The 15,398-nt window shown below is 40.2% G+C and overlaps 1 protein-coding gene across 3 annotated transcripts in view; it reads left to right on the forward strand.

The window, feature by feature from the left end:
- TNIK (TRAF2 and NCK interacting kinase) overlaps positions 1 to 15,398 on the forward strand; it is a 481,587-nt gene that overhangs the window by 277,842 nt on the left and 188,347 nt on the right. For all 3 annotated transcript variants that reach the window (XM_049867710.1, XM_049867708.1, XM_049867709.1), the window contains exon 3: positions 3,499 to 3,555. In XM_049867710.1, the coding sequence (XP_049723667.1) occupies positions 3,499 to 3,555 (57 nt within the window). The remainder of the gene's footprint in view (positions 1 to 3,498; positions 3,556 to 15,398) is intronic.

Here is a 15,398-nt window from a genome sequence, read left to right on the forward strand (position 1 = left end):
GCCATCTGATTCCGTTTTAAAAAATAATAATTACATTTACCTCTAGACCTCCCAAAAGCCTGAAATATTGTAAAAACTAGTCTATTCCTTTCCACCTGTACCCTGTTCCAGTTCTCCGCTAGTGAACATTTGACAATTATACTACTGCAGCGTGCCAGGAGTTTTCAGTGTGCCACGTATCACCAATGATGGGGTCTCCTTGACACCTAGTTTTACAACCTATTTCCTTTCCTCAGACCATACCTAATACCAACTGTTTTAGGTAGGGCTGTCCTGGAAGCAAACACTGAACTGGATGTTTACAGCAAGGATTTCAGGGGGAATGCTCTTAGCATCTACACCTGCGAAGGAAGTAGAATTGGGTAGAAGAAGGAGTTTTAACTGCAGTGCAGCCTCAACAAAGCTTCGGGTATCTCAAAGAGATAGACACTTTAAGACAAGGGGCTGAGTCTTTACACTCCAATATTAACCAGTCATTACATGTGATCTCTGGGAAGGAGCATAGCCTTACACAAGCTAACTCTTGACTGAGGGTGATTCCCAGAGAGGGACTTAGCTGAGAGCTGCCATTTCCCCTGAATAGCTAATCTGGATGGCACACCACAACATCAATGATTGATTGATTGACAGATATATAGATGGATACCAGTTCCGTTGAGTCAATTCCGACTCATAGCGACCCTATATAGATGGATAGTTGGATGTAAACTAAAACACTGGGTCCAGTAAACAACAGCTGCCATTACTGCATATTCTATGCATGGTGTTTTTTCTATTTCATTTATTTATTTATTTTTCTATGCTGCTTTTGACACACTTTGAAAACCACAGCTTTGGTTGTCATCAGTGGGGTTTGTGTAGGCTAGTATGGAAGCACAAAGGTGGGGCACTCACTTGCGATTGGGATATTTAAGAAGCCTTGCTCAACAAAGGCAAGATCTCATCTAAACTAAAACTCAAAGGAGAATGAAACACTCTACCTGTGTGTGAGATTCCTTTGTGGACAGTGGGCATGGGGATGGTGGTGGGTAGGGTGTCTGCATTTTCAACAACCCTGGTTTGCTTATGTGCTGAGGCTGGATACAAATCTATTTCAGTGACCTAGAAATGAAAATACTCTCTCTCTTTCAGGCTAGCCTTAGGCTAGCTGCTCTAAAGCCATCTTGCTGTTCCTTAGAAAATAACAGCAATAACGGAGCTGAGGCTTCCATGGCTATTTCAGATTAAATTGTTATTTCTTCTTGAAATCATTTTAGGGAAGAGGTAAAATACTGTAATGCTTGATTGATTTGGATTTCATCTTGATGTTGAATTGGTTTGTATGGAAAAAGAAATCAGCATAGTTCGTTTTCTAAAAAGTAAGACAACGTGTTTTAAGGAGGAGACCAGAAAAAGTTTTTAAGTGTGTCTGAGGACCAGGCTGAACCAGGCCCATCAGCACTGTATAATCCCAAACCCTCAGCTTTCCCTTTGAGCTGCTTTTCTTCCCCTTTGCTTGTGGGTGAGCTTGTTATACTTTGGGACATGATCTGATATTAGGCTTTCGGTCCTACTGGGAAATCAATTTCGTTTTTCTAAATTTAGTCTGTTCAGCTCAGGTTTTGTTATTTATTTATTTATTTTAAGTAGAAAAACCTTAGTTCATTCATTTATCAAGAAATGACTCAGCAGCTGCAGTCTGACAAGGTATTTATTCTAATTTTTGTGGAGAAATTCCTATTTAAGAAGGAATTTTTTAAAACTTTTTTGCATCCCTTTAGAAGTTTTTTTTTTCCACTCCAGAATTTAATTTTTAGTCCTTGACTGAATTTTTAGCTCCAAATTTAGATGATGTCTATATTTGTATTTTTAATTTCTCTTATAAGTAAAAATAAATTAAAATTGAGAATAATACTAAATTTTCATTTAAAAATACTGCTGTCATAATGAGGCCCTCTCTAATCACCCTGTCTCCAACACAAACAAACAATTTTTAAAATGCAACCCTGTGTGAAAAGAGGTGGCCCTGCTGGTGCACTGGTTAAGCACTTGGCTGCTAACCAAAAGATCTGCAGTTCGACTCTACCAGCCACTCCTTGGAAACCCTTTGGGGGAGTTCTACTCTGTCCTGTAGGATCACTATGAGTCAGAATCGACTTGAAGGCAATGGGCTGTTTTTTGTTTGTTTGTTTTAAGCGTGAAAAAGAGATGAGCTGCTCAATGTTAAACTCAAGTTGAGTAAGATATGCAAAGAAGGTTCGTTTAAAAAATTATTTTTAAATTTTAGTAAGAATTTCTAATTTGGGAGCTGGATGGCAGAAGTGGGGTAGAGGAGAAAGGCTCTAATTAGCTGTGAGATTTTGGCCTCATCTCCGAAAGGAGATTGGATTAGGCACCTTAGGGGCTCTTCCTATTCCATTTATTTGTGATTTTATAAAGTTGTCTCTTTAAACACTGTCTTAGCAATGACGGTGCCTCAGGTTTCTAGTGATCTTTAGGTCAGCTGACTCCTTGCCATTCCTCAAAGTCTGCCATAATGTGGATCCTAATTTGGCTTGACGTTCTTTCTCACGATGTAAAAGACAGGCGCCTTCCTGGTTCTCCCTTGATCAAAACTTGACAGCTCAGCAGCGCTCTTGCTCCAGAGAGTGGAGATACCTTTACCTGGGACTGAGCTGAGACTGCTAATTGTTCTACCTCCTGGATCTCGTTTAAGCCCAGACTGCCATTCGCAAGGTGTATGATTCAGTCATCTGTCAGACCTACTGAGAAATGTTGTTTCAGCTTGGAGTGAAATTTAAAATGGAGGAAAAATAGGTGATTTTCTTTTCCAGTGTTACCTTCAGTGACATCATAGTGATTATTTAAAAAAAAAAAAGTGCCCTAAGTTCAAAAAGTAGCAGATACTTCATGTATTTATTTTGAACCAAGAACTGCCCAGTGCCTTGCGTTTGAAATGCAACACGGATTGTCTGTTTTCTGTCTGCTTCTCAGGCCTTGGGCCGGGACCGTGGGCTAGATCTGCTCAGCGCTCGGGCTGCTGATGGAAAGAACTGGGTGTTGAGGTGTTCTTGTAATGAACTCTTCACTCAGAGCGGGTTCCCTGCCTCTTAGAGTTCAAAATCTAGTGCAGTGTTTGGCAGAGGCGCCTTGGGGGCTGCCACCGGGAAACAGGTGGAATTGGGAAACACAATGAACTGTGCTCTGTGCTCTGGTGGTCAAGCCCTGCTTTAGCCAGGGGTTTCATGTACGGTTTTATTTTGGGGGATAGAGTCTACTACTGCAAAAGAAACCAAAGCAAAGGGAGGTGAGGAGAGAGAGAGGGATATAGAGAGACAGACCGACAGAGGGAGAGAAGGAGAAAGGAGACTTCAAAGCATTTAAGATTTCTGTGTGTGTGTTTGTCTCCCATTGGCATACTGTAACATTGACCTAGGTGATTGTTCTTTTTCATTGGAACTGAATGCTCATGTCGCCCATCAAAACTAAAGTCTTTTGTATTATATTTTTTCTTTACAGGGCCGTCATGTTAAAACAGGCCAGCTTGCAGCCATTAAGGTTATGGACGTCACAGGGGTAAAGTATCTTTCTCTTGCTGTCTCAATAGCTATCTTTTTGTAATAGAGAAGATAATGCTAGAAAAAGGTACCTTTAATGGCTCTGGAGAAAATCATTTTTCAGGAAAATGATCTTTCTAAACATCGAAGATCTTTCTCCACCCGTGCATAACGTAAAGAAGTAAGAGCGTTGAAAAGCTGACAGAGAAGACCATGGATAAATCACCCTAATGAATTAGATACCTACACACCGCCTTATGCAGTTAGAGTGAATAATGTGTGCCAATAATTTGCATAAACATAACCATAGATATTTGCGTATGAAGACAGAACAAGGATTTCAAGGTATTAACAGAGTAATGCTGCGATTACAGGGAAGAGATGGGTCTGAACAGTTTCCCCAAAGGTCCACCTAACACCGGAGTAAACAGAGTGTGGATAGCTTTAAAATCCTAGTGGGATATTTAACCTGAAGATTTCTTCAAATAAAATATTACTGACCAAATCATCACAATAACCACAAATTCTTATCATAATAGAGCAACGCTAAAACGGAATTTCTGCCTGAATGATCAAAAGAAACTGAAAAAAAAAAAAAAAAGGAATAGCCTTTATTTTAAATATAATTTAATCTTTTCGATCCTTTCTGCTAAGTCTAGTTAAAATATTTTAATGCCTTTTTCAAGAGTATGAGCAGAAATTAGACTTGAAAGGACTCAGTGGACATCAAAGGCATGTTAATCATTTTCTATTGTCCTGGGGATTTTTCTAAAGTATCTGCTGTACATGAAAGCTAAAAGACCAGAATCTTCAACTGGACCCAGAAATAGAGTATCCAGTGTAAATGGACATTGAATGAATGGGTCCCACAAAGGTATCAAGAGCCAGTATACAAATGAACGAGACACGCAGCGGGTCTGTATGTCAGTCTTGTGTCTAATACCCTTTCTTTCCCAGTTTGTTACCTGTGATAAGTAGATGGTACATAGTAGATTGCCTATCATAATGCCAATTTCAATAATTTTCATTTATACCACACACTGTATTGACTTACTTTTCCTTACTTATTATTGATCTCCCACCCACAAACTTATTTGAATTCCTCTTTAAACTAAAAATCTTTGTTCCAGTATGTATATTTGGGGCCCTGGTGGCACAGTGGTTAACCAAAAGGTGGGCAGTTCAAATCCACCAACTGCTCCTTAGAAACTCTATGGGCAGTTCTACCCTGTCCTGTGGGGTCGCTATGAGTCGGAATTGACTTGATGGCAATGTGTTTGTATTTTTTTTTTAAGTTTATATGTATATTACCACTTGCATAAAGTTGTACTTCTTTCCCTTTATCCTAAATACATAATTTATATTTCGAAGGTTGCATACCAATTCAAATATTTAACCCCAATTAGTTTATTAATTTATTGGGCAATTACTGAATAAGAAGTTACACGTAGATTATATCAATTAGGTTTAAGTTCTACCACCATGGAACAGCAAACCCAAAATAACCAAGGCTTAAGCATGGTAGGGAGTTCCCGGATGGCGCAAATGTTTAAGTGCTCCACTGCTGGCTGAATGGTTCGCAGTTTGAACCCATCCAGAGGTGCCTCGGAAGACAAGCCTGCCCTCTGCTTCCAAAAGGTCAAAGCCTTGTCAACCATACGGGACAGTTCTACTGTATACATGTGGGGTTATCATGAGTCAGAATCGACTCAATTGCAACTAACAACAACAACAACAATAACAGGTATGATAGAGGAGCCCCTATGCGGCAAAACAGTTGAAGCACTCAACTACTAACCAAAAGATTGGCAGTTCAAACCTACCCAGAGGCTCAGAAGAAAGGCCTGGCAATCTATTTCCGAAAGGTCACAACCTTAAAAACCCAACGGAGAACAGTGCTACTCTATACACATGGAGTCACTGAGAGTCAGAATCGACTCTGCACAACTGGTTTGCCTTTTTGGTAATGTCTTGTATAGTGAAGAGTCCTGCTAGGCCTTTGAACCTGAGTGGCACAAGTTTGGAAAGGTTGGTTGGTAAACATGACAGAAGTTTCTTGCTGTGTCGTGTTAAAGGAGTCTAGAGGTAGCAGACCAGGGATGTAAGGCAGCTATGTGGTGGAATACAAGAATGTTTCTGTCTTTCTGCTTCGCCATGCTAATGCGTGCCTTCCATACTTAAGGTCACTTCATAGTTGATGATGGCAGTCTGATTTTCCATTGATCACATTCTATGGCAGGCAGCAAAAAACATCTGAGGGCACAGAAGAGCCCCTTTCAGCTAGAGCCTTTCCAGTACGTACATTTTTCTGCTTACTCCTACTTTCTTTGGCTATACCTAGGTGCAAGGGAAGCTAGGAAATGTAGTCTTTAATCTGCCAGTGCGTCCAGTTCAAAATCCAGTTCTGTCAGTCAAAAGAAAGGAGAACATGGATATTGGATGGTCAATTAGTACAGTCTGATACAAAATTCAGGATAAGGTACTATCAGTCTCCACACAGAAACTCATTATAAATGGGTAAACCTTTTACAAAGCTCCAACCATGGACAAATCAGAATTTATTTTGCAGCTTTGTTGAGGTCATGCTACTGTGTCTTCCTTGTATTCAGTAGTATTAGCACAGAATGAAACGCTCTTAGCAGTTGAACAGCTAGTGGTGGTGGATGGAGTTAAGACATCCACACTGTAGATTCGGTTATCTTGTGTGGTTCTGTGGAACTACAGTTAAATTCCACTGACATCCTTAACCCCAGTGCACCAAGTGCACGTAAAGTTGATGCACAAAGTATGACCTGAGGGCACCGAATATTACTCTTCTGGTTCCTGGCTCTGTTTGTGAGGCGTTAAAGTGCTTGGAGAATCCGCTCTAGACCAGCTTGTTTGTCATCAAAAAAGAAAAAGTTCTGCAGTTACTAATCCAAGAATATATATTTTCAGTTAAAAGAGTATCAGTTAACCTTTCTAAACTGGATTCGTCTAGAAAACTAAGCCCTACAAAAAATGATTTGGTGACTATTTTCTTATTTCACCCAAGGAAGACACAGCTCTAACACTCTTCTAGATGCATCAGAGAGTTAATTCATTACATACAATGAATGCCTTATGCCATTGAGACTTAGTTCTCTTGGGAAACCCTTGTTAGGAAGAGCCTGGGTGGGTTCCCTGATTCAGGCACAGCACTGACTTATTTAATCACTGACCCTTAAAAATGACAAACACGGGTGCACATAAGGAAGTAGTTTTCTTGTTCCCCATGGTATCTGATACAGCATCAGATGACTTTTGTATCACCCCCTTACACATCTCAGTCAACATAAGATTTCTTTTGTGAAACTCATGTGGTGCCCATAGAAAACAATCTATTTCATTTTGCGATGTTGTCTTTTGTGTATTATAGAATGCTGCAGAAGCTTCTTACCAATTATTATAATTGAGCTCATCATAGATGCTCTGTTAAAAACTGAGATGAATTCTCAAAGGTCGTCTTTGTTAATTGCATGCTCTGACCTATTGCAAACTTACTATAGTTTACTGTAATGAAATTGATGAAGCCGTAAGCTTGAAATCAAATTTTTTTTTTTCTATACTACTTTTCTTTTTTTTTTTTAGAGAAAACAGCCTCTGGATATTATGCTTCCACCCTTCCGGTTTTAGAGCTGAGACACTTTTAAATTTGATAGCATTTGTCTCAGAATTAGTGCTGAAACTCAGACTTAGTCTTTGCTGTTCTTTAGTTCCTTAAATCTATGTGGAAATTTTCCTTTTTCATCCTTCTCTGGGGATTCCTTCCAGCTGGGTGTGTGAACTCTGGATTTGCCTAGCACATCTAAGAGAGAGTAGACCATCTAGGGCAGTGTTTCCCAAAGTAGGACTACTGTCATTAGCACCCCTGGAGTGTTCCTGAGAAATAACAGGTTCTTCCGTAGCTCTCCAGAGTTGGAGGACCACTTTTCTAGGGTCCTATTTTTACTGTGAAGGAGCCCTGGTGGTACAGTGGGTATAGCACTCAGCTGCTAACCAAAATGTCAGCGGTTCAAACCCACCAGCCTGCTTTGAAGGAGAAAGATGTAGCAGTCTGCTTCCGTAAAGATTTACAGCCTTGGAAACCCTAAGGGGCAATTCTACTCTGTCCTATAGGATTGCTATGAGTTGGAATGCAGGACAACAGGTTTGGTTTTACATTTACTGCTTTTCGGGCACCAAGTATGAAGGGACTATGATTCTTTGGTAACCCGGTAAATAATCCCATTTTCATTTGGAGAAACATCCTGGTGTAAACTTGTCCTTTTACAATGCGCGCTTGAAGCCCATATAGTATTTAAGGAGATAATAATTTAATATCCTAGGCTTCAAAATACTAGTCTTGATTACCTGACTCAGGACACTTTGGGTGATAATATCAAAACCCCCATTCAAACTGAATTAAGCTGGAAAGGGAATTTAAATTTTAAATTTTTTAATTAAAAAAAAAAAAAAATGCTCACAGGATATCCCAGTGGTCGCAGGATGTGATTAGGAATTTTGTCTCTCTCTCCCACCATGTGGTGGCAACAATGGCCCCCCAGCAGCTCCAGGCTCAGGCTTTCATTGCCTCACTATCATTAGTCCCAGCAAAAGTGCCAACCTGAATACGAGTGGGCTCCCTTGGATCATATCTGTACTACTAAGCCAATGCTTGTTGCTCTGCAACCATGTCTGGATTGGGTGCCTGGCACTGGTGCCTACCACAGGGACTGAGAGTTGGGAGGGTTGATTGTTCAAAGGAAAGCCTGAGAACTCTTACAGAAAAAAGTGGGAAGGATGCTGTGTAGGCAGAAACATATCATATCATGTCATTAGAGTGGATGTGTTTTTAAAACTGATTTGATCCTTAAGTAAAGTGCCTCTTTTTTTAAAAAAAAAATATTTCAATTGAAAATGCTAAGGATGGCAGTTAACATTGATGGGTAGTGCACACGGTAAATGTGCTCACTGCTAACCAAAAGTTTGGTGGTTCCAGTCCACACATAGGCTTCTTGGAAGAAAGACCTGGGAATCTGCTTTTGAAAAATCAGCCATTTAAAGCCCTGTGGAGCACAGTAGAGTTATACTCTGACACACATGGGGTCACCATGAGTCAGAATCAGGTCAACAGTAACTAGTTTGGTTTGTTTTGTTGTTTTAACATTGATGGAGTGTTTATTATATGCCAGAATAGCTTTAAATACTTACTATATATTAATTCATTTCATCTCCTCAACAACATACAAAATAGGTACCATTATCAGCCCCATTTCAGAGATGAGAAAATCAGGCACAGTGAGGTTAAGTATCTTGTTCAGTGTAACATGGCTATTAAATGATGGAGTGAATATTTTAATCTAAGCAGTTTCACCCCATCTTTTAAACCCATCATCTTAGCCACATCGCTGTAGGTCTTCAGTTAATTTAGAGAGACATTTCAGTGTTTAATTCAGTGTAATCTTTTCCCTGCTGCTTTATTCAACAAAAATTTACTGAACACCTTACTCTATGGTACCAAAAAAAAAAAAAAACCAAACCTGTTGCCGTCAAGTCGATTCCAACTCGTAGTGACCCTATAGGACAGAGTAGAACTGCCCCATAGCGTTTCCAAGGAGTACCTGGTGGATTCAAACTGCCGACCTTTTGGTTAGCAGCCATAGCAGTTAACCATTATGCCACCAGGGTTTCCTACTCTCTGGTAAAAAAAAAAAAAAAAAAAAATCTGGTAGGCACTGAAAATTCAAAGATGAAAAAGTGGTCCTTTGCCTGAAGCGGAGCTCATAATGATACAACCTTGCCTTAAATATTTATAAATAAAGCTTATAAGTTTTGTAATAGAGTTAAAAACCTGTGAATAGAAAAACATGTAAAGTTGATAGGATGCTGAGGAGCAGTTAGTTTGTCTAGGAAGACAATCAGGAAGAGGCCATTTCTGGCTAAGGAAACAGTATGTGCCAAGGCATGGAGACTGAAAGAGCATGAAGCGTGTTCTGGAAACCACGTATAGTTTAGTTTGGAGGTTAAGGAGTGCTGAGGAGGGAGTCATACAAGACAAATCAGACAGTTAGGGCCAGGTCATGAAGAAAAAGGAATATGATGACAATGCGGGGGCTAGAAGAAGTTGAACAGGAGAGAACAAGGCGGCTAAAGGGTCCATTTCAACCCCCGCTTGACTGAGTTCCTATTTCTGACTGACTCACTGAATTCTCATCCAAAACCAAACCCGTTGCCATTGAGTCGATTCCAACTCATAGCAACCCTATAGGACAGAGTAGAACTGCCCCAAGGAGCAGCTGGTGGATTCAAACTGCTAACCTTTTGGTTAGCAGCGGAGCTCTTCCACTGTGCTGAAGCTTTTTGACCAGTCCCCATCTCTGGCAGAAGAGGAAGGAGACACCCTCTCCCAGTAAACCTGTAGTAGAGTGCTTTGCCCATAGTGAGGGGGCTCAGTGGATTAAATAAGACCCCCCTCCCCCCAAAAAATCATTTCCATCTCTGGTTGTTTGGAACAGCTGGGGGACACACTGCTCTAAGTACACGTGTTTGTTCCCTTCCAAAGAGGGACAGTTCAGTGGAGTGGCTGGTAGCACAGCATGCATTGATTTGGAGTCCTGTTTTCACCCTAGCTCAGAAATGTTGTAACAAGGATGAAATAGTTGTAAAACACCAAAGAGTACTGTACCCAGAAAATGTAGCAGATGCAATTACTACTAGTAGTTTTAGTGAAAGGTAGTGTTCCATCCCCTAAATTATATACTGATATACTCTGCAAAATTCTAATACATAAAAAATTGATCCATTAATACTAAGCTACCCCATTTAGGAGAAAGCATGGTAATTGGCACACATATTTTAATACCTCTTCCGAGTGGCAGGGCTTTTTAAAAGAAATTAATGCTTGGTAGCCAGTCATATATTTAGAGCATGTTTTCAAGTAAAGTAGACTGACCTGAAAAATACGATTCAGCAATTTTTTCTCATCTTTTTTTCCTCTTGGGGACAGAACCAGATGGAGAGGAGAGTGAATGCAGAGAAACAGGAATATTGGTCATGTAAAAAATTACCAACGATCATTAATTAATTATGTGTTACGATGCAGTTCCTCGCACTTGCTACAGTCCCACAACGTTGGCTCTAACAAAACATAGCGTGCTGTGACCTCAGGGTGTTTCTTTTGCCACATCCCCCTGGAACTTTCACATACAAAAATTCTACAGTCAGGTGGGAAGACCAGTTAGCACATGATAATATTATTATTAATATTAAGAACAGTCATGGCCACAATAAAAATGCTATAACATTGATTGCTTCTCAGGTACCCAGCATTGTTCTTAGTGCTCAACATACATTAACTCATTTATTCCTCAAAACAGCTCCCATGAGGGCAGTTCTGTTATTATAACCATTTTACAAACAAGAAATAGAAAGCTTAAGTATCTTGCCCAGGCCCTACAGACTGTAAATGGCGTAGCTAGAGTTCAAATCCAGCCAATCAGGGTGTGCCCCCACACACCGCAGTTACAGGAATGAGAGGATAAGGGCAGCATTGTGGGAATGGGGGCGTCAGATTCAGATAGAGCTGGGTTCACATCCCATTTCTCTCCTTACTGATTGTAACTTGGGCAAATTTCTTAACCTTTCTGAGTTTCAGTTTTCTTGTCTGTTGAGTGGGACTACAAACGTTGCAGTCTTCTTGAGAGGCTAAAATAGGCACATAATAGGTCCCCAATCAATGTTTTGATTATTTGCCCTGGGTAAGATAACCGGGAATGATAGTGAAGCCATGGCAATAGGAACTAAAAGAGGATTTTGGAGTGTTCATTAAACTTATGCAGTTGTATATGGGGATGGTAGCCTGTGCGATATACTGCGTGTCATACGTGTATTAGTTAATGGTTAATATGTGTAAATAGTTTGAACTCAGCTCGGTTCACGACCTTAATTAGAGAGTTTTTAATCTTACCCTAAAACAGCTGTATACTGTTTTAGGGTATGATTAATGACGTATTGTAGAACGGGGTCTAAAAGAAAAAGCAAGGCTACGTTCTAGAATCTCAAGGCTGAAATCACACAATTTCATTCACTCACTCATTCACTATGCTCTGGGGTGATATCAGTAAACAAGATAGACATGGGCAGTGTCTTCTGGAATCTTACATTCCAGCATGTCTTAAAGACATTTTATGAGATGCATTTAAATAAAGAAATTGGCACACAGAGGTTGGGATACCTGGAATCATTGAGCAGGCTGTTCAAGTCCAGATTTGCAGCCAGATCCCTCAGTAGTGAGTGGTCGTCTCCTTTTGTAGCTCAGTCCCCTTCTTTGTGCTGTCAGCACGTCTTCTCCACCTCACATGTACTCTCTTTTCACTTTACTATGTTTTCTCTTGTTGGGTTCTTTGGACTTTTGTACCCTGACTTCCTCATCAATATTTGGCCTTCTCCTTAAGGACTGGAGGCTCACTTTTTGGCTTCCCTCTTTGAAAATGCCACTCTTTCTGATTGCAAACCTACTTCTTTTAATGAAGGAGTCCTGATAGTGCAGTGGTTAAGCACTCGACAGCTAACCGAAAGGTCAGCGATTTGAGCCCACCAGCCACTCTGTGGGAGAAAGATGTGGCAGTCTGCTCCCATAAAGATTTCAGCCTTGGAAACCCTATGGGGCAGTTCTACTCTCTCTTATACAGTTGCTGTGAGTCGGAATCAACTCAACGGCAGTGGGTTTGGTTTGGGGTTTGGCGTTTAATGAGCTCCAGAGGACAGGAGCAGGAGTTGTGCTTTATCCGTCTTTGAACCCCACAGAGCTTAGAACCTGGCCCACGGTGGGTCTACAAATGCGAGGTGGCATTTCATTTTACTTAATAATCTGTGAGATAGTTTATTCCACAAGAATACAAAATGATAATATATAGGGAAGAATAAGGGACCAGAGAAAGTATAAAGGGTAGAAAGTCAGATAAAGGAAAAACAAATGCTTATTACAGGCCATGAAGAACTTGGTAGTTATTTTTTTCTAGTAGCCAAAGCCAAAAGGGAAGACATTATCAATTATGCTTTTTATACCATCAGAAAGACTTATTCCAGTTCCTGTGGGCTGTAACCTGAACTGTAGGTCTAGGCCTCTTGGAAATATAAGTCACCTCATTTATGATAAACTTTAGCCAAATGAATGGCTTCACTGTTAGCGCTAAGCCTGTTTACTTCTGGGTTGCTTGAACGTGGGTCTTTTTTTTAAATTCATGGTTTTCTTGGGACTCATACATCAGTGCAGCCTTGGATGTGAGAAAGATGCATGTCAGACTTGTGGTATATGTGCCTCAGAGGGCCACCTCTTCACAGTAAGAGAGAGTAAGTTAGCCTCATGGTAAAGATACCAGTAACCACTTGGCATCGAGTCAGTTCTGACTCACGGCGCCTGCATGTGTGACGAAGTAGGACTGTGCTCATAGCAGTTTCAATGGCTGATTTTTCAAAAGTACATCGCCAGGCCTTTCTTCCCAGATGCCTCCGGTTGAACTCAAACCTCCAACCTTGCACTTGTCAGTTGAGCACATTAAGCACTGGAAATTGCCAAACTTGTCTAGGGTGTATCCTAGTTTTGACTCTTAATGGCGCTCCTACCCTGGGCAAAATGCTTAACCTTCCCTTATTCCGTGTCTGTAAATGTGGATGATACCACCTCTCGTGAAGTTAGTGTGAGAAATATGTACAGGTATTTATAAAGTGTTGAGAATAATATTTAAAACAGGGTGTTCAGTTCATGTTGTTGTTGTCCTAAATATTACCAGGGCTCTTGCAGGTGGTTTCTCATTTTTCTCTCCAGGGCATCAAAGTCATTCCTCCACCAGCTACAGGGCCTTTGCAAAAACTTTATCTGCCTGGAAAACCATTCCTTCCCCAGTCACACCATATCATACTTTCTCTTTCTTTCTCTCCAACTAGATAACTCCCATTCAGCCTTTAGAACTCAGCTCAAATTTGGTTTTCTCAAGGCTGATGCCCCAATTAGATCAGCTACCCCGTACCTCTTTTGGTAACAGTTATATATATATATATATATATATATATATATATATGTGTGTGTGTGTGTGTGTGTGTTACTATTTGCTTTGTGTGATTATTTTCTTCACTAGGCTATGCTAATTTTTATTATGGCAGAGCTTGAATCTGTTTATGCCCTTGCTGCATTGCTTATATTCTTAGCACTTAGCATCATGCCTGGCATATAGGAAATCCGTTGCCGTTGAGTCAATTCTGACTCATAGAGATCCTGTATGACAGAGTAGAACTGCCCCATAGGGTTTCCAAGGAGCTGCTGGTGGATTCGAACTGCTGACCTTTTGCTTAGCAGCTGAGCTCTTAACCGCTGTGCCACCAGGGCTCCTGGCATATACTAGGTGCTTAATAAATCTTTGCTGAATGAATTTATTTAGCTTAGAGTTAACATACATAATAAATCCACATGCCGCCTGTGGAATGTAGTGCCACAGTGCCAGTTCTGTCAATGCCGCAATGAAGAGGTGAAGCTTAGACAACGCATTTAACCACTTTCGACCTATTTCCTTGGAAAAAATATAGACCACAGCTGCCGAACCCACTTTGATCTAATGCTTGATTCTCATTTAATTTTTAAGATATTTGAACATTTAATAAACTGATTCTAAAAAGACAAACCACAAACTGTATGGTACACACCAACCTTGAATGCACTAGAAAATGCCAACCTGCTGATCTGTACACATTTGTGTACCAGATACCATTTAATCTGTATATCCTACTGAAATTGCCAGGCAAGCTCTATTGCAGTAACTGTTACCATTTACAACTACTTGGCTTAGGAAATGTAGATTTTCTCTATTCTTTGGAACCAAAGCAAAAGGGAAAATTAATGCTATTGAAGCTGATATGTAAATATACATTTCTTTCATGAATTTTATTTTGTATTCGCTGAAACGACCTCTTTGTTGTTGCTGCTGAGCTTTATAAGTAGACATTACATAGTTAAACAAAAAAGTTTCCTTATTAAAAAATCTAGTTTATATCTGTTATATATTGGCATTTTAAATATACTTTCTGTCAGAGGAAGGATTTCACTACTATAAATTTTTTTTCCTTAAACCACGCCCTAGATGAGGTCTGTGGTCCCTTATGATCTTTAACAATAAATTGTCTTCAACTTTTTGTCATATTCAGTCAACCGTGAAGGTGAAAATGATGGATAAGTGAACACAGACACCTCCCGTAATGCCCACAGCTGCTCTGAAGGCAGGACCAGTGAGCAGGAGCAGACGTGGTCTAGCCGGTGTCTGCATGCCTAGTGCACGTGTGGTGTCTGCAAATCTGGAGGGTATGGCACTGAGGAGTCTGGACACCTCATACTTCCCTCTAAAGTTCAAACTGGCCGGTCCGTTAGATTGCTTTGGGAATTACATGGCTTGTTTTGTTCCATCAATTGAGAGTTAAATGTCTGGAAAACTCTTTGTTACAGAACACAGTAATATTAAACGTCTTATTACTTCTGTTTTAAAATCCTGACATATTGTAAATGCTTCAGGTGTGTTCCCCTGTGTAATAAATAAGAACTGTAAATTCTTCCCTTAGTCCCTGAAATAATTCATAAGTAAATATTATTGTATGCGAACAGATTCCTTTAGTTGGAGGACCAAAGTCAAGTTTCTCTTCAGCCCTGACTTAAGATGCTTCTAAACTCTTTTTTTTTTTCATCATCAGTAGCTTTGGTTTCAGTCACCTTGCACTTCTCCTAAGAGGTTTTTTTTTTTTGGTATAGAATTAAGAGTTCTGGCTTTGAAGTCAGACAGATCTGGGCTTAAATCTTAGCTCTAGCATTTAAAATATGAG

Source organism: Elephas maximus, chromosome 23 (genome assembly GCF_024166365.1).
Source record: "Elephas maximus indicus isolate mEleMax1 chromosome 23, mEleMax1 primary haplotype, whole genome shotgun sequence".
NCBI classification, from domain to species: domain Eukaryota; kingdom Metazoa; phylum Chordata; class Mammalia; order Proboscidea; family Elephantidae; genus Elephas; species Elephas maximus.